The sequence below is a fragment of the Thalassophryne amazonica genome, chromosome 8, assembly GCF_902500255.1.
Source record: "Thalassophryne amazonica chromosome 8, fThaAma1.1, whole genome shotgun sequence".
NCBI classification, from domain to species: Eukaryota; Metazoa; Chordata; class Actinopteri; order Batrachoidiformes; family Batrachoididae; genus Thalassophryne; species Thalassophryne amazonica.
The window spans coordinates 91,540,759-91,558,828 of NC_047110.1; the positions used below are offsets into that span (position 1 = coordinate 91,540,759).

General features: G+C 40.4%; 1 protein-coding gene across 4 annotated transcripts in view; it reads left to right on the forward strand.

The window, feature by feature from the left end:
* The window catches only part of cnot1 (CCR4-NOT transcription complex, subunit 1), a 75,424-nt gene that overhangs the window by 33,688 nt on the left and 23,666 nt on the right, over positions 1-18,070 (forward strand). For 2 of the 4 annotated variants that reach the window (XM_034176976.1, XM_034176977.1), the window contains exons 13-23: positions 2,644-2,884; positions 3,072-3,191; positions 6,705-6,827; positions 8,310-8,461; positions 8,575-8,725; positions 14,152-14,365; positions 16,058-16,183; positions 16,851-16,975; positions 17,200-17,486; positions 17,568-17,646; positions 17,728-17,967. In XM_034176976.1, coding sequence (XP_034032867.1) covers positions 2,644-2,884; positions 3,072-3,191; positions 6,705-6,827; positions 8,310-8,461; positions 8,575-8,725; positions 14,152-14,365; positions 16,058-16,183; positions 16,851-16,975; positions 17,200-17,486; positions 17,568-17,646; positions 17,728-17,967 — 1,858 coding nt within the window. The remainder of the gene's footprint in view (positions 1-2,643; positions 2,885-3,071; positions 3,192-6,704; positions 6,828-8,309; positions 8,462-8,574; positions 8,726-14,151; positions 14,366-16,057; positions 16,184-16,850; positions 16,976-17,199; positions 17,487-17,567; positions 17,647-17,727; positions 17,968-18,070) is intronic. The other 2 variants (XM_034176978.1, XM_034176979.1) reach the window with 1 other exon arrangement.

Genomic DNA, 18,070 nt, shown 5'->3' on the forward strand with positions numbered 1-18,070 from the left:
AGGAGAAGTGCTCACTATCACAGATTTAGACTGGTTTGTGAACAATATTTGAGGGAAATGGTGATATTGTGTATGTGGAAAAAGTTTTAGATCTTTGAGTTCATCTCATACAAAATGGGAGCAAAACCAAAAGTGTTGCGTTTATATTTTTGTTGAGTGTATATATAAAATATGGACCTATGTTTCTACACTCTCCCTGTATTACTCTAGCATTCTTTTCTTAGCATTAGCTTTACACTTTTCTGTGTGCTAGCGAGCCTGTTCCTGGTGTGAGACTCCGTTAAAAATATTTTGTCATATATATGTATATGTGGGTGTATAAAGCAAGAAACGCCTGTGTGAGTGTGAGGTATGTGGCTCGCATATCTATGACTGTTTGTCAGATCGGCCTCAGCTTTCGGATATCGCTTGCGCATGGCACGATGATGTGCATCTTTTATTATGAAAATTTTGGGGAATAATTTTTAAAACGTTTATTTTGAAACCTTTATTTTCATTACAGGGTTGGCCCGCTCAGGAAATGCATTGCTTCCCCAAACGTGCCTGTGAATAAATTCAAGTGCACCCTCTCTTCTTCTATGGTGTTTAGTGCCCCAGTTTAATTGGCTAATATCTTAGCCTTAAGCCCCTTTCACACCGGCGCAAATGTAGATTTGTGTTGTGTTTAGAGTGCGTATGTACTCTTTGTTTTTTAGCTTTGTATGTTTGCTTTCAACTCTTTCAGGTCACTCCTGCCGGCTGTACAGAACACGTCGCTGCGCTTGGAAAACAGTGGACTGGCACTCACGTTTTCCGACCTACAGTGGGACACACTGCTGTCTCATCACGGCTCGTAACATCAGTCTGTTCCCTGTGCAGGCTGATATACGCTGCTGTGAATGAATTGCTGTGACTCTTTAAAATTAGTGCTGATTGCTCCGATCAGGTCTGCTGACAATTTAAGCTTTTAAAGCGCCAGTTGACCGCAATCAGGTGCCTGATTGCACCGATAGCAGCCACGTTTTAAAAGAGTCACGGTGCTTATTCAGGTTTGATCAGATGTGATCGATCAGGGCGTCTGATCATCGCACCGATAGCGACCACGCTTTAAACAATCAGAGAGAGAAAAAGAGCGAGCGCGCTGTGTCTCCGCTTGCACTTGCACAGCTTGCACTGTGCATAATTTCTCCAATCACAGCCACATAAGCCCATAACTTCTCCTGGCTTGTCTGGGTGTCTTGGTGGCTTTCCTCACTCTTCTTCTTGCATTGCACAGTCACTCAGTTTTTGAGAACTGTCTACTCCATGCAGATTTACCATAAAGTGCCATACTGTTTGTATTTCTTTGTAATTAATGTAAATAAAGTCTGAAACACATTCAGTGGCAGCTTTACCATCAGAGAGCCTCGTCCATAACTACCACAAAAGACTCCAAGCTGTCATTGATGTTAAAGGGGGCAGTACATATTATTAAGAACAGAGGTATGTTTGAGTTGTCATTATGATTTTAAGAGTAAACCTGGTTGTTTGACAATGAATGGCTTCACCCAACCACTAACCATGAGTGAAAAAAGTTTTTATCATTCATATTCTCTGAAAAATGGCCAAAAAAATAATAATTTCCGCCAGGGTATGTAAACGTTTGAGCACAACTGTATATGCCACATGTTTTGGTAGTGTCATTAATTTCTTATCTATCAATCAATCATTACTTTTAAAGTGCAATATTTTCACATTGTAAAAATGACAGAGTTGCTATTAATGTGTTGCTAAACTGTCCGGAATTAATCTGTTTATAAATGAAACCATGAGTGAAAGTGCTTAGCATTTTTTTTTACACTGCCACCGTAAAAGGAAAGCTAGATGTTTTTGCTGCAGCCGACAGGGTGTTTAAAGACACAAGCACTGCATTGAATTTAATCAGAAGCCTCTGCCGTGCTAAAAGTTGCTGACGGTGTGCCAAGTCAATATTGAAAGTTAGCGGTTAGCTGTAACTCTTTATTTTTTTTTAGTTTATCTGTTTAGAGTTATAAAAGTTAACTTTTCAGGTAGCGGATTTGTGGTTATCGAAGCAAATTTTTTGGTTAGCTGTGCCCACCACTGCATACAAGGGCCTGTTTACCAAAATAAATGAAGCACATATTTCGTCTACAAGCCATGGCGAGTGGAGCTGGAGTTGGCCCAAAGATCAAACCCTTCCCTGAATTTTACACCGGTTTTACACTGATCGTGTAAAACGTTGGCTAGACAAAAAAACATGGGGAAACTGCCATCCCTGATAAAACAAAATGTTCTCCAGGCGTATTTTACCTATTGTCCGCTTGTGTTGTCCATGTCAAAGCTGTTCTACATCAATTTGTGTACTGTTGGAATAGTCCTTGGATTAATGGCCAGAGCCACACATTCCATGCCGCTCTTCTGTAAAACTTCATGAGACAGCTGTCCTATCCTTCAGGTGTAGTCAGTCTCCTCAGGGAGATAGTCCAAGAATGGTTTCCACCAATGTAGAAAAGACTGTTCTTTCTCTTTTGGTGCAGAACTTATTCTTTCATATGTAAATCAAAAGGATTTCATGTGAAGACATGTGACACTTGGGCTTGCTTTGAACTTTCATCTGATTTTTACCCCCCCCCCCCCCCCCTTTTTTTATGTAATCTTCAACAGGAAAAGTCTGGACCTAGTGGAGAGCCTACTTAGGCTTTCTGAAGTCGGCCAATATGAGCAGGTGAAGCAGTTGTTCAGCTTTCCCATCAAGCACTGTCCTGACATGTTGGTGCTGGCATTACTACAGATCTCCACCTCCTGGCATACACTGCGACATGAGCTCATTTCTACTCTCATGCCCATATTTCTGGGCAACCACCCTAACTCTGCCATCATCCTGCACTACGCCTGGCATGGACAGGTTGGTGGTAGTGTAGCTCATTGGTCTCTAATGACCAATGCTAATGCAGCTGTTTATTTATTTTTAATTAGAATTCTAGTTTGTGTTGTTAGGCTTCTTTTTTCTATACCACTGTAATTGTTCTGTGCTTTTATTTTTTAACCAAACTCTTTATTCTGTTAACACTTATTTATGTTCGTTCTAATAGGGCCAGTCTCCATCCATCCGTCAGCTAATTATGCATTCAATGGCTGAGTGGTACATGAGAGGGGAACAGTATGACCAGGCCAAGCTGTCACGTATCCTTGATGTGGCCCAAGACTTGAAGGTTTGTAACGGGTGCTGAATCGTTTTGCAGGACATTGAAATATTGCATTGGAGACTTTTTATCCCTCACTGGCCGAAGAGGGATGATGATATGGTTATTTCTGTCTGTGCCTCCCTCCCTCCCAAAAAGAGTATGTGTTCTGAAATCAACTCCTCACACTTTTAGAAGGAATTTTGTGAAACTTACAAGTTGTTGTTATAGGTTAATAATACATATATTATCATATTGTTTGAGTTGGGCCCATTTGGCATGAGTTATGGTCCTTGATTAACAAGCCTAGATACTGCCAGTTTCATGAGTTGGTGCCTGCATTCTGAAATCAACTCACATATTTAGGATGAATTTCATGACAATTGGTACAAGTCCTTTATTAATGTTGATTGTACACACATTATCCAAGGCCTTGCTGAGCAATAAGCTAGGAGGAAGGAGCGACAGCAGCAGCCTCAGCAGGCATCACAGTACACGTGCAACAAATACAGCAGAGATTGTCACTCATGCATTGGACTGATAAGTCATTCGTGCAGGTGCAGTTAGAAACAAAAGACAATTTCCTGTATATTAGTATTTTCAACTGTGTTGGTAGCATGGCCCAAGCAGAGGATCACCCCTTTGAGTCTGGTCTGCTTGAGGTTTCTTCCTCAATTCATCGGAGGGAGTTTTGCAAGCACTGGTACCAAAGCAGCATTTGCCACCAGCAGGGGATATTGTGTTCTCATAGCATTCCTGTGTTTTGTTTTTGGTTGTTTTTTTTTTTATGCAAGATATAATATTTTTAAAAAGCCATAGACAAATGTATATAGGTGTGGCCTAGAATTGACCTTACTGGTCAGGATAACCAGTGTTCGGCATTTGATAGCCTTGTATAGCTTATTATTCACTGTTTCGCAGTTGTGAATCTCGTACCGTCTCGCGGTCTGACTCACGTCAGAGGTCGGTTTCAGCACAGTTCCTGTTCAGGGCACAATGTAAACAAACCTCGTGAAATATGGACAACAAGGCAACAACATCGGGGCACAGCAGAAATCCATCACAGGTGCTACACCCAATGGTGGGCACACTTCCGATAATCAGATAACGGATAATTATTGAAGATAATGTTTTCATTATCGGATTATCTTTTTAGATAAATTTAAAAACCATCATCGGACTAATTATCTTCCGATTAATTACCGTCCGATAACTTTTAGACCGATAAACTAAACTAAGCTGAACAGTGAAAAACATTTTTAAAACTGTTAAAGCTGTTGAGACCTACCTGTTAAAAGTTTCCTAATAAGCATGTTGTTCTACCCTCTGCAATCAGAAACCACTCTATCGTTTGTAAACAAAAGAGAACTGGTGACCAAAAAAAAGTCATTTCCTTTAACACCATACTAATATAATCGCAATGTCACCAAGTCATCCAGAGGCATACATGTTTAACTTATGGTTCAAATTTTAACCACTCATTTTAGACAAGTTATTTAAAATTGTCATGTCTGAAGTTTATAAAGTGAAAATATCAGATATATGTTTTCGTTTTAAAGTAATGTGCTAATTTTTAAGGTTTTGTGAGCACATGCTGTGCCAGGCAGCAATGCATTATGGGTAGCATAAGGTAATCTCAGACGTTCACGACAGGACAAATGCATTTCAGACACTCTGTTCAGGGTCCACAGATAACAGCATTAAACTCTAGTGCCTAAAACTCTCATGAATATATTCTCTGGGTTTATAGACGTTAGTGTATTTGCGTTTGTAAATTCCACGCATCTTAAATGTAGCAGACAGGGATTATCTGGAATTTTGACATTTTTTCAAGGCCGCTACTGCCATCTACTGGCCAGGAGTGTTCATGGCAGTATTAAACGTCTGGATACATGGCTGCTCTCAGTGTTGGTATTGTCCATTGTCCAGGTGCTTTTTGTGTGCATATATGTTAATTTTGTATTCTAAAACTACGGTTATAAGTAATTCCGACTCCTTATCGGTACACACGAACGAGGTTGGCGCCATGTTTTTAGTTTTTGTGGAAGTGACAACTAGAGAATAAGGCTCCTGAATGAATAGAATTTTAATCTGTACCGCCACCCAAAGGTTTGGCAGACTAATTACACCACATTTATACGGTTCGATGTGGATGGATTTTTTTTTTTTTTTTTTTTTTTTTTAAACGACGTAGTGTGAATGAAGTTTTTTTCCGCAAACTGAAAGGGTAAGATATTCGGTTTTACAAATACCCGACAATGTGTGTACATGGCCTTATGTCTGTGAAAGGCACTATATAAATAAATTTACTTACTTACTTATTAATATTGAGTGCATGTTTTACAACATCATAAAAGTTTTAAAACATGCAATTGCGATTACACTTCCAGGGCTCCGTAAAAATGCCTGTTTTTACAAATAAAAATGGAATATTTTACAAAAGCACATTTATCTTTAAACCAACACACGTCACATTAATGTGTTGGTTTACATAATGGATTACTGAACCAATCACTGTTTAGCACTTTTACCCAGAATGCTTTGCGGTCTGTGTTTGTTACAAAACCTCAGAATTAGTGCCTTATTCAACATTAAAAGATATGTTATATTTTAACTTTGTACATATGACAGAATTGACATTAATGGAGTTATTCTATCAGTATTTTCAAAAAACCATAAGTTAGTATGACTTTATTTTTCAAGGCGTCCGCCTGACCGGAGTGTTGAAATTGAAGCTGGCCTTATGGCTGCTCCTGGTGTGCCTCTGTGGTGGGAGCACTGTTGTAAACAAGAGCTTCCAGCAGGGGCAGAATGTTGAAAGAAAAATGATTGATTAGTAAAGAGTTGATTTCGTGGGTGCTCTCAGGATTTGTCTGTGCTGCTTCCTGCAGGGGGCAGCATGGTCAAACATTCTTGCTTATTCTTTAGGTCTTTTACCGCTTTTGATGATTTTAAAAGCGATCGTGTTAAAAATCAATTTCAGCTCTTTAGTAACTGCAAATGTCCCATAGACAACACCGGAATTTATCGGTTATCGATTATCTGTAACTTCCGATACATTTTTGGATGGTTTATCGGTTTATCTTTATCAAAGATAACTTTTTAGTTATCTTATTATCTGTTATCAAAGTTAATTTTTTGGTTATCTGTGCCCACCACTGGCTACACCTCCTCTAGATAACCCTCTCAACTTGGGAGAATGTGTCATCATAATCGCCTGTGAACTCACTGGATCAGTGCCATCCACATTTCCGTTGCTAGCCATTGTGTACATGCACTGTGAGATGCCGGAACTCTGCTGGCAGCAAGGTGCATTATGGGAAGTGCAGAGAGCCGCCAGGGGGATTATGAGAAACATTTGCTTCAAAGTTAAACTTGCATAAAACATAAGGGATACTGCAGAGGAGAGCTTTGCAGAGATGAGAATATTTTGTATTAATTTGTTTACATAAGGACAGATAGGAAATTTGTACTACTGTTTGCCTGAAATGTTGACATTGTTATCATAATGGTCAGTAAACTGCTTTTTCCTCTTCCCTGTAGTCTCTATCAATGCTGCTGAATGGTACTCCGTTTGCCTTTGTTATTGACCTTGCTGCACTTGCCTCTCGCCGTGAATACCTCAAACTTGATAAATGGCTGACTGATAAAATCAGAGAGCATGGGGTAAGTGTTTCAGTTTAAATGATTTGTCTGTAGCAATTTTTCTTGATGTATCATTGAAAGTTTTTACTGTCTTACGTGTTAAAGGACATGTTGCATGCTTTCTAACGTCCCAGTTAGCAAAACAACATCAAAGTACTCATGATTGTAAGTCTCCCTGCGCGCATGGGCTCATACTTACTGGTTTCTGCAGTTTTTGTTTTTTTTTTTTCCTCTCCCGACGCAAAGTAACAGGTACATTTCCGGAATACGTCTCACTCTGCAATTCTCGGCATTTCTCTGCGTGTGACGTAGTTAATAGCAAAACAGAAACATCCCAGACAGACAGAGCAGAATGAATGAGGTTATGTCCAACAACAAAGCTTCTGAGCTTTTCTTTGAAAGCAGGGGCTTGGATTTACAGAGGAGATGACATTCACCCCAAAACTCTTAACTTTTTCAGTCTGTCGGATTTTCGAACTTAGTGTCATGACACTGCTGTTTGTGTCACAGCTGCTGGTTTACTGCTGCCGTGATCATGGACATGCCTGGACATAGATATGTCTCCTATTGGAAAACTCAGACACTATTTTCAGGAGATAATGGACTCTCTAATGTGCCACAATCCTGACAGAATTTGAGTTGAAGGCAGAGCTGCGATCGGACATAATGCGCGTGTGATCATAACCTGAGAACAAGTGGACCTGGACATTATTCTCTGGCCGAGTGGAACTTGAAAATGATCTCTGGCAGTGGATTTGAGTGAGGACGAGTGGACTGTTCCATGGCTGACGAACGCAGTTACGATTACGCACGCGCGTGATGCGTGCGTGAGGGCTTCTTTTTGTTGTGAACTAATTTGGAAATCTTTACACTGGGTGAGTGGAATGCATTTTTTTTCCTTTGTGTTCTTTTCATTTGAGCTTTCAATGACAGTATTTATTTTTTTTTACTTTGAGTCTGTGGATGTGGTGTTTGTGTGTGCATGCAGCAGCTATTTTAACCCAGAATTTAAAGACTTCTGACAGGCTGCGTTCATGACTATTTGCCGCAGGTGCGCAAAACCTTCTCACAATTGCAGCTTTTACTGTGAGTGAATCAAAATGAACAGTTGTCACTTAAAAACAAGTCGTCATAACACAACATCACACTTGTGTAAACTTTGAAATGAATCTGTGCCTCAGTTCTTAACGTTAGCAGATACATTCCATTGAAGCGCATGCTGGGACGTTTCTAGTAACTACGTCACCTGTCGGAAACACCCCACTACTCATGAGTACTTTGTTTTTGGAAGTCTTCGTAGCTGTTTGCTGCGAATGGCGTATACTTTGAAACCGGTCACGGAAGTGCACAAAGTAATCCCGGTGGATCATCGGATGGTCAGTAACAGCCTAAATCTAAATTGTTATGGTTTCAGTGCAGCATGTCCTTTAAGTATATTTCATTCATTGGGAATATTATTCTTCACAATCAGCAAAACAAACATATACTCTGTCTCTGTGCTAGGAGCCCTTTATCCAGGCGTGTGTGACGTTCCTGAAAAGACGTTGCCCATCCATTATGGGTGGTCTGGCTCCAGACAAGGACCAGCCCAAAAGTGCCCAGTTGCCCCCAGAGACTTTAGCAACAATGCTGGCCTGCCTGCAGTCTTGTGCTGGGTGAGAGTCTATAGTGTTTGTGCTTCATGACAGTTCTGCATAATGAGTTTATATGACAAAAATATATATTATTTTCATTTATTTGGAACATAAGTGTTCTGTATTTTCAACAGGAGTGTTTCCCAGGAGCTGTCGGAGACTATCCTGACCATGGTTGCTAACTGTAGCAATGTAATGAACAAAGCCCGGCAGCCACCACCAGGAGTTATGCCAAAGGGACGTGCACCCAGCACCAGCAGCCTTGATGCCATTTCTCCTGTACAGGTATATGTCCATGACATGCATCCCGCAAACAAGTATGGGTCAGTATAGTCATCTTGCAAAAGGTGCAGCGAGGAGGAAGGTGCAATAAGATGCATTCAACATTTAAGGTGCTTAATTGACAACAGCTTTACTGAACTAAAACTAGTGCAGTATATGATAACTTGCATTACTGAAAAGGCTCTTTGCGTCATAAGCAGCTGCCTGAAACCCCTTTAAAACAAGACACACTGGTTTTGTGTGCGTCTACTGCAGTGTTTCACAAATTGGTCCTCAGATACCATGTAACGGTACGTAAGTGGACTTCTTAAGCATGCTATCAAGTCAAGGTGCACACAACTTCAAAACTCTTCTGGAGATGAAGAAGGCAAACTCCAAAAAAGATTGACCCATTTTCCTGGGCATCACACTCTAAAATGACAATGAGTTATTAAACAGTGCCGTGGGATAATGATGTCCACACTGGACTGTAACAGGCATTCGCTTATGGAACAGACATTTATGTTTTACCTGGGTCAGTTGGGCAGAATTCATGATTTTTTTTTTTCCAAAAAATATCAAGTTGTATGGGACTAGATAAAGTAAATTGAACACTGCACAGTGTCGTTACTTCAGTTCTGTGTTCAAGCACCAAACCCTCTATTATTATGAAAGTTTGTCCAGAATGTTCTCCAATCAACACAGTCTTTTATAAAATTATATACCAGATTATTACAAACTCTCTAACTTGTGCGGGTTAGAGTTCTCCTGGCCACATGAAAGGAAAGAATAAAATCCATGGTTAGTCATGTTTTGAGACCATTCTCAAACTGTGCTGGGCTTCATTTCTGCAGTCTGTCCAAGAGGCACTCAAAAAAAAAAGAAAAACCTCACTTCCTCCTCAAAATATTATCCTTGGAAAATGTCCACCTAATAAGTAACACTAGTTGTTGTACAGCATTCTTGCAAAACACGCATTTTGATGAACTCATCCTGTCTGCTATTAATCACTGAAAACACCTGGTGGAGTTGCAGGTTACAAAGAAACCTGCACCCTCTTTGCCCTTTCTAGAGTTGAGATTGACACCTATGGAACATCCCAAGCACGTTTTCCCTAGTTGTTCACTTTTATATGCAAATGTTGTGTGCCAAGTGACCACTGTCTGCACAGCAGCAAACACCTCTCAGAATAAGAATGAAAAACCAAAAATAGTCAACTGAACAGATTCTCTGCTATAGTACAAAGCAAAATGGCACTATGTACTCCTGTTTAGTCCTCCCAGGAGTACAGAGTAGGCATTATGACTTGAGGTGCCATTTCCAAACGTGTGTGTGTGTGTGTGTGTCTACCATCTGTGTCTGTGTCTGTCTACCATCGACATTAATGCTTGTCCGATTGTCCGGGACAAGTGTAAAATGTGATCGGACAAGCAATAGCTCTAAAGCATTGTCCGACCGGACAAGTTGCTTTTTTTTTTCTTTTTCTTTTTTTTTTTTTACATTCAAATTCTTCTCGCGCCTCGCAAGAAAGCATCTGAGAGAGAGAGAGAGAGAGAGAGGTGTTATTAGACATAAAAAAAGCAGTGAAACAATTTTAATAAACGATCATCTTCACCACACAGCCTCAGTGAAACAGTAAAGTGTGAAAAACTGATTCAGAAAGTTGTTTTCATCCAGGATTCATCTTTAAAAGAGCAGACTTACTCCTTTGCTTCTTCCAGAAATTTTTTTTTTTCTTCATTTTCTTTTTATGATTGTTGTTTATGCACCAGTGACCCCAGATCAAATTACTTGTATGTGAGAACTTGGCAATAAATTTGATTCTGATTTGACAATCAAGTCAGTCCAGATTTAGCTCTTGTTCAGACAAGACAATTAGGGTTATATTGTTTTTTATTTTTTTTTTTTTTTTTTTTTTTTTTTTTAAATAAGTATGTAATTCCACTCAAAAATGTTGGGAAAAAAAAAAAAAAAAAGCTAAACTGTCAACATGACAGAAAAACTCTGCCTGGACTCTTACTGGACTAAAGGTACAGTGTGTCATTTTTAAAGAAGAGAGCAAATGTTATGTCCATCAAATATTATGTTTTTAATCTTTTTGATGTCATATTTTTTTAAAACATAGAAAAATACAAAAAAGAACTTTGATATTACAACATAACTGTAAATTTTTTGGCTATTATTCTTGCTTTCAATGCATCTAAAACCAGTCAAAATGATTCACAGCGCACGCCGCCTCGGGTGATAATTGCCAACAGCACCGCTATACTAAAAATTTCTGGGGAGAACCCTGTATCATGTGTACACGAGACCACTGTATGAAGTATGGTATGCGTTCGTAGCATCTTCTTGCAAGATGCTGTGGCGGGAAACATTAGATAATCAACATTGCATCGATTAACACGCCTCTTGAAGAATATATTGAACAGAATGTCTTTTCTAAAACCTCCGAAACCGGGCCAAATAGCAGGAAAAACACCAGTCAAACGCAAATCATCAACCCCTGCAAGTGTAGAAGTTTCAAAGAAGAGGTATGAAGAGGAAGGAAGAGAGAGGAAGTTTGTGAGTAGCTGGACACAGGATTATCTGTGGTTGGGGCACAAAGAAGAGGACAACACAATATACTGCCATGCCTGTTGGGCTTTTCCTTCAATTGCGGACCAGTTAGGCATTTTTGAATGTTGAAATAAAATAATTTGATTTGCTTTATAAAATACATACTGGCAAATGATCATGCATTGAACAGTGATGAATTCAGGAAACACAGGAGAGAAGCAGATGCATATTGGCATTTACCAATTATTTAAATTTTTCCCCAGTTATGAACAATGGCAGGAGAGAAACATTATGAGCTATGTCTTGGTTAACAGATTAAAAGTCTAGAGGCTATGCATGCAATATGCAATAAAATTTATTTTTGGAAATTCAGTTTTACCACCCACACAGGAGAGAAGCAATTTATGAAAAAGTGTAATTTCAGTACTTACACAGTAGCATGCCCCCAGACACCCCTCGGTGACACGCGCCATTGGCATATGTATCGCGTGCCTTTGGCACGCTTCACGCGGCTCGCGCTTGCAGCGCTCGCTTGTCCGGACAACCAGCTTTTCCTATAGGACTATATATATATATATAGTCCACCAACACACTGATATTTGAGAAGTGAAATGAAGTTTCTAGTATTTACAGTAAGTGTGCAATAATTATTGAAACAAAGGTGCATAAATTTGGGCACCCTTGTTATTTTATTGATTTGAATACATTTAGCACTAATTATTGGAACACAAAATTGGTTTAGGAAACTCATTGACCCTTGACCTCCTTACACATGTGAATCCAGTCATGAGAAAGGTGGCCATTTACAAATGTTTCTCCTCTTTGCATCTCTTCTAATGAGTGACAACATGGGAACCTCTAAACAACTCTCAAATGACCTGAAAACAAAGATTGTTCAACATCATGGTTTAGGAAAAGGATACAAAAACTATCTTAGAGATTTCAGCTGTCAGTTTCCACTGTAAGGAACATAGGGAGGAAATGGAAGACTGCAGGCACAGTACAAGTTAAAGCCCGAAGTGGCAGGCCAAGAAAAATGTCAGATAAGCTGAAGCAAAGGATGGTGAGAACAGTCATAGTCAACCCACAGACCTGCTCCAAAGACCTACAACGTGATCTTGCTGCAGATAGTGCCTCTGTGCATTGTTCAACTATACAGCGCACTTTGCACAATAAATGCTGTATGAGAAAGTAATGCAGAGGAAGCCTTTTCTGCGTACACACCACAAAGAGTTGATGAGGTATGCTAACGCACATTTGGACAAGCCAGTTTCATTTTGGAATAAGGTGCTGTGGACTGATGAAACTCAAATTGAGTTATTTGGACATAACAAGGGGCGGTATACATGGCAGAAAAAGAACAGCATTCCAAGAAAAACACTTGCTACCTACAGTAAAATTTGGAGGTGGTTCCATCATGCTGTGTGGCCAGTGCAGGTGCTGGGAATCTTGGTAAAGTTGAGGGTCACATGGATTCCAGTCAATATCAGCAGATTCTTGAGAACAGTGTTCAAGAATTAGTAACAAAGTTGAAATGCCGGGGCTGAATACAGGGGTAAAATATGACGCGTATGACATTTTTCTACTTCCGGGGCGGCGGGGGACAGCATTTTCTGAGTTTTTGGGCAAATTACAAGCAAACAATGTGAAAATGCAAAGAAAAAGTGACAGTGCAGTGGGAAAGTGGTACGGTTTGTTTACGACCCGGGGCACAAACATGTTGAGGCGGTTTTGCACACGAGAGAATGTAGCTACTTGTTAGCTGTGTAGGCTAACACTTACCTACATGACGTCTACCATTTGCCTCGTCTTCCCAACTCCACTGTGAACCAAAAAAAAAAAAACTTTTTGCGACTGCTTCAAATATTGCAGCCGAAAACAAAACTGTACACCATTTTCCCCTGTGAAGTTATGCTGTGTATATATTGCACAACGGAAGTGGCTGTCCTCATAAGTGGTCAAATCCCGTGATATCACGCAGGGTTCAAATGAGACTGCGATGCCCTATAGCAATCAAGATGCTTGTATGAAACGCATATCTGCTTAAAAGTATAGGGCTACTTAACTTTTTAAGATTGAAGGCATAAAATAATTTTCACTGGTACTACTATAATTGTATTTACTAGCCTTTAATTTAGGCATTCATAATATGACATTTTCAGTATGATCAAAAATTAACATTGTCTAGACAAAATTAATTGAAACTTTGACCTTGAAGGGAACTCTTCAAAAAGAACAGACTGCCTTGAACTACTTACGGCAGTGACGGTTGAGACGGACGGTGACAAAGCATTATGGGTAGCACACGGTCGCAACTGATCAGAATATAGAGGTACAGTGGCTTCTCCGGCTGGTGTCTGTCTGGCTCCAAATCGAACATGGCGGAAAATGTTCTGAAACTGCTGCGGTTCTGTGTAAATCTAAAATGTTTCTTATATATTATGTAAAAGCTAGCGAGAAATAAACATTTCTGAAACAAAACAAATGCTGTTTTGTAACCTGATAGCACTTCTGGAGTGACACCAAAGGGTTTTTGCCTTTTTAATTTTAGGCATGCAGAGAAACACCTTTCACATAACTTGCACAAAGTAGTCTGTAACCAAAAAAAAAAAAAAGAAATGGTGTCCGTTTGAAAACAGTGCACATCATCTATGTCACCATTTCTTCTTTTTTTTGTTATAAACCACTAAAAGCAAAAACCCTTTGGTGTCACAATAGACAATAAATAATTATTCTCATACTGGTTTCACTTTGATATCTTGCTTATTATTGAAATATTCACACTGGAGGCAGAACTCAGCTGGTCCTCGTGGGTGTGTGATTCCTTGAACATGTATTTTAGGCTTGTGCCTTACCTGGCCTCACTGTGTCTTGCTTTTCTCTCTAACTGTTAGATGGATCCTCTGTCTGCCATGAGTTCATTGAACCTGGGGAGCACAGCCACATCTCATACTCAAAGCATGCAGGGTTTTCCTTCCTCATTGAGTTCAGCATTCAGCAATCCCCAGTCCCCAGCAAAGGCATTCCCACCACTCTCCAACCCCAACACCAGCACACCTTTTGGGGGTATTGGCAGCCTCTCCTCACAGCTCCCTGGTATGGACTCTGGTACTACACTTTTTATTTTCCTCTTCAGAAAAGGTAGAGTTAAGTCATATCAGAAAAAGTAGCAAGTCTTAAGCCGTGTTCACACCGGGTGCGTCGCGAGCGACAGCGGCGACAGGTTGCCATGTAATCCCTATGGAATAATGCGTTGTGGTGTCAAGCCACGCAATGTGACATGGACGCGAATGAAGTGACGCGAATGAAGCGATTTTGAGCGATTGGCGCAATATCACGTCGCCCTCCTCCTCAAGTTGAAAAATCTGAACTTTTTCATCTTGTCGCGCTGCGATGACTAATCAGGGACTGGATATGTAGTGACGTGGAGATGTCTGGAGTTTGACTGAGTTGGATGTGAACATGTCCTGTCTCTGGTAGCCAGCCTGTGAGCAGGACTTATGTCCTTTTTGTCCTTTATTTCACAATTATGGCAGAGTTTTGGAGGGAAGAGCGAGCAGCAGCAGTGGCAGCGGACAGTTTTTTTCATGTGCGTGCACGAGTGAATTGTCCGTGAAGATTATTTTATTTATTAACTACACAGATGTATAATAAAAGAAGTGATGAATGGCTTATAACACAATTAGGACAGAGTTTGGGGGGAAAAGCGAGCAGCAACATCGTGGCAGCGGACAGTTTTTTTTTTTTTCTTCACGTGCGCGCATGAGCGAATCGTCCATGAAGATTATTTTATTTATTAACTACACAGATGTATAATAAAACAAATGGTGACTGGTTTATAAACACAATTATGACAGAGCGAGCAGCGGCAGCAGACAGTTTTTTTTTTTCATGTGCGCGCACGAGCGAATCGTCTGTGAAGATTTTATTTATTAACTACACATTTGTATAATAAAACAAGTGGTAACTGGTTTATGAACACAATTATGACAGAGAGCGAGCAGCAGCACCACGGCAGCAGACAGGTTTTTGTTTACATGTACGCGTGTGAACGGGACAGGAGGTCCTCAAACTGGGTCCTGCAGAGGCGGAAGGACCGCTGAAAGCGGCCATCATCCAGATGCAGCTCCTGCAGCAAATAAGGATATTCCCCAAATTGGGAACGTCTCATGAGGATGTTGTGAACCCAGGGACGGCGCTGCTGGCGACGTTTGTCAGCTCTCCACAACAGTTAAGAGCACAGCCACTCGCTCCGTGTAATCAAGGTCCGCCATGTTAACTTGACTGACAACTGGAGCCGGCGAACGGAATGGAAGCTCCTCCTGTTTGATGATGCTCTGGGGCGAATTTTCACAGCTAAAGCAGAGCGACACACCGGGCGATGTTGGCGCGCCCATCGCCTCGCGATGCATGCGAATTTGTGGCATCGCGCCTGGTGTGAACACGGCTTTACTATTTTCTTGTAGCTCTTTAACATTATCTGATTAAAAAGGGAGACTTGAACATTGTTAGTGAAATTTTTGACATGCATAATGTTAATGTTTGCAGTAAATCCAAGCTAACTACAATATAAATGGAGTCTATTCTCTTAACTTATAACACCAGTTTGAATAATTTTTCATGTTTTTAAATTAATACATTGACGGCAGTGTTGGCATAGTGCTCGCTAGTATTTCAGTAGCTGTCTTAATGCTGTTCTGTAAGTTTATTTTGAGTGGGGAAACAGCAAACTGAGGTTAGAGGTGGTTCAGAAGGTCACTTTTTGTTTTAAATTTTAATTATTGTATTGGTACTCTTTAGGTCCTTTGGGCTCAGGCATCAGTTCTGGTCTTGGTTCTAGCCTGGGAATGCCTGCTGTTAGCACTGACCCGTTTGGTACAAGGAAGATGAGCACACCAGGCCTGAATGCACCTACCTTTCAGCAGAGTAAGATGAAGGCCAGTAACTGGTGGTGTGACTGAGAGCCTTGCCCCGTGCAGCTCAGCACTGTATTTCCTCTACAGTGATCATGGTTACTGTTTTTCTTTGCAAATTTATTTCTAAATCAATGTCGCATGCCTTACCAAACTAGGCTTGCAAGACAGGTTTCCTGTGTCTTTGCAAAGACATTTGAGATTTGTACCAGGTAAAATGTGTTGCAAATTGTCTAACTTCGTAAATTATTTTACAATTTCTGAAGCTTGCAACCTGTAAAGCTATCCACAGAGGAAATGCAGTTCAGTCTTCCATTCCTTGTTTTCTTATACTGTTAACCACGTCTTGGTTTCATAAGTGGTTATAGTAGTGGCATCCAAAGTATTCCAGAAAGGGCCAAGAGGGTGCAGGTTTTCTTTGCAGCCACTGACTCTAACAGGTGAATTCACTGATTAACATCACTTTGAGCAAATGGGATGAGTTTCAGTGAAATCACTTGCTGGAGTCGGTGGCTGCAAAGAAAACCTACACCCTCTTGACCCTTTCTGGATTACTTTGGACACCACTGGGTTATAGCATGAGCAAGTCTAAAGTTACTTGATCAAACTAGATCTTTTTGAAACCTAATTCTGTATTCTGTTTACACCAGTGAGTTAAATAATGACTTCCTTTTTTCTAGCGGACTTTTCTCAGGTATGGCCTGAGGCAAACCAGCACTTTAGTAAGGAGATTGATGATGAAGCAAACAGTTACTTCCAGCGTATCTACAACCATCCACCTCACCCAACTATGTCGGTTGATGAGGTATGTAGCTTTATTATTATTATTATTAGTAGTAGTAGTATTTTATTTTTTTGCTGTTTGAAACATTTTGCTAAAGTGCCAGTTTTAAAAACAAAACAATACCTTCTTATTGTTGCACAGTTTCCAGAAAGCATCTTAATGTTTATGGTCTTGGTTCCATTCTAAGTGTGTGTAGGAAGGTACTTTTATCTTAATTTTTCTCTTCATTATTGTCATCCTCTTAGGTGCTGGAGATGCTACAAAGGTTCAAGGATTCAACCATTAAACGGGAACGAGAGGTGTTCAACTGCATGCTGCGCAACTTGTTTGAGGAGTACCGTTTTTTCCCTCAGTACCCAGACAAGGAACTGCATATCACTGCCTGCCTCTTCGGTGGCATTATTGAGAAAGGCCTTGTTACTTACATGGCTCTTGGTTTGGCACTTCGATATGTTCTTGAAGCCTTAAGGAAACCTTTCGGATCCAAAATGTATTACTTTGGAATTGCTGCTGTAGATAGGTTTAAAAACAGGTAAGAGAAGGATTTTGATGCTTAGTGACATTCATTGATTTCCGAACTGTCATGTAACAGAACTTAAATTGTTATTTCTAGACTTAAAGATTATCCCCAGTACTGTCAACATCTGGGATCTATTGGCCACTTCAGGCAGTTCCCTCATCATTTACAAGAGGTAAACAGGCTTGTTTAATTTATCCGTGAAATGCCATTATTGAAGTTTTGGGTCTCATCTTTCTGTGTACTCTGTATACAGTACATAGAGTATGGTCAGCAGTCACGAGACCCTCCAGTGAAGATGCAAGGGTCTATCACTACCCCTGGTAGCCTTGCTCTGGCACAAGTCCAAGCCCAATCGCAGCAACCTAGTGGCCCCAAAGCCCCTCAGCCTGGTCAGCCTAGTACTCTAGTTACAACCACAACTACTACAACCACAGCAGCAAAGAGCACCACAATCACAAGACCCACACCCAGCAGTTTCAAGAAGGATGTGCCTGTGAGTTCAAAATTATTGGTCACAAAGAATCCTGAGTTATGCCTTGCTAATGCTTAGAATGATCATTTTCCTGGTTGTCTTGTCCTGTAACACGTTTTTGCAC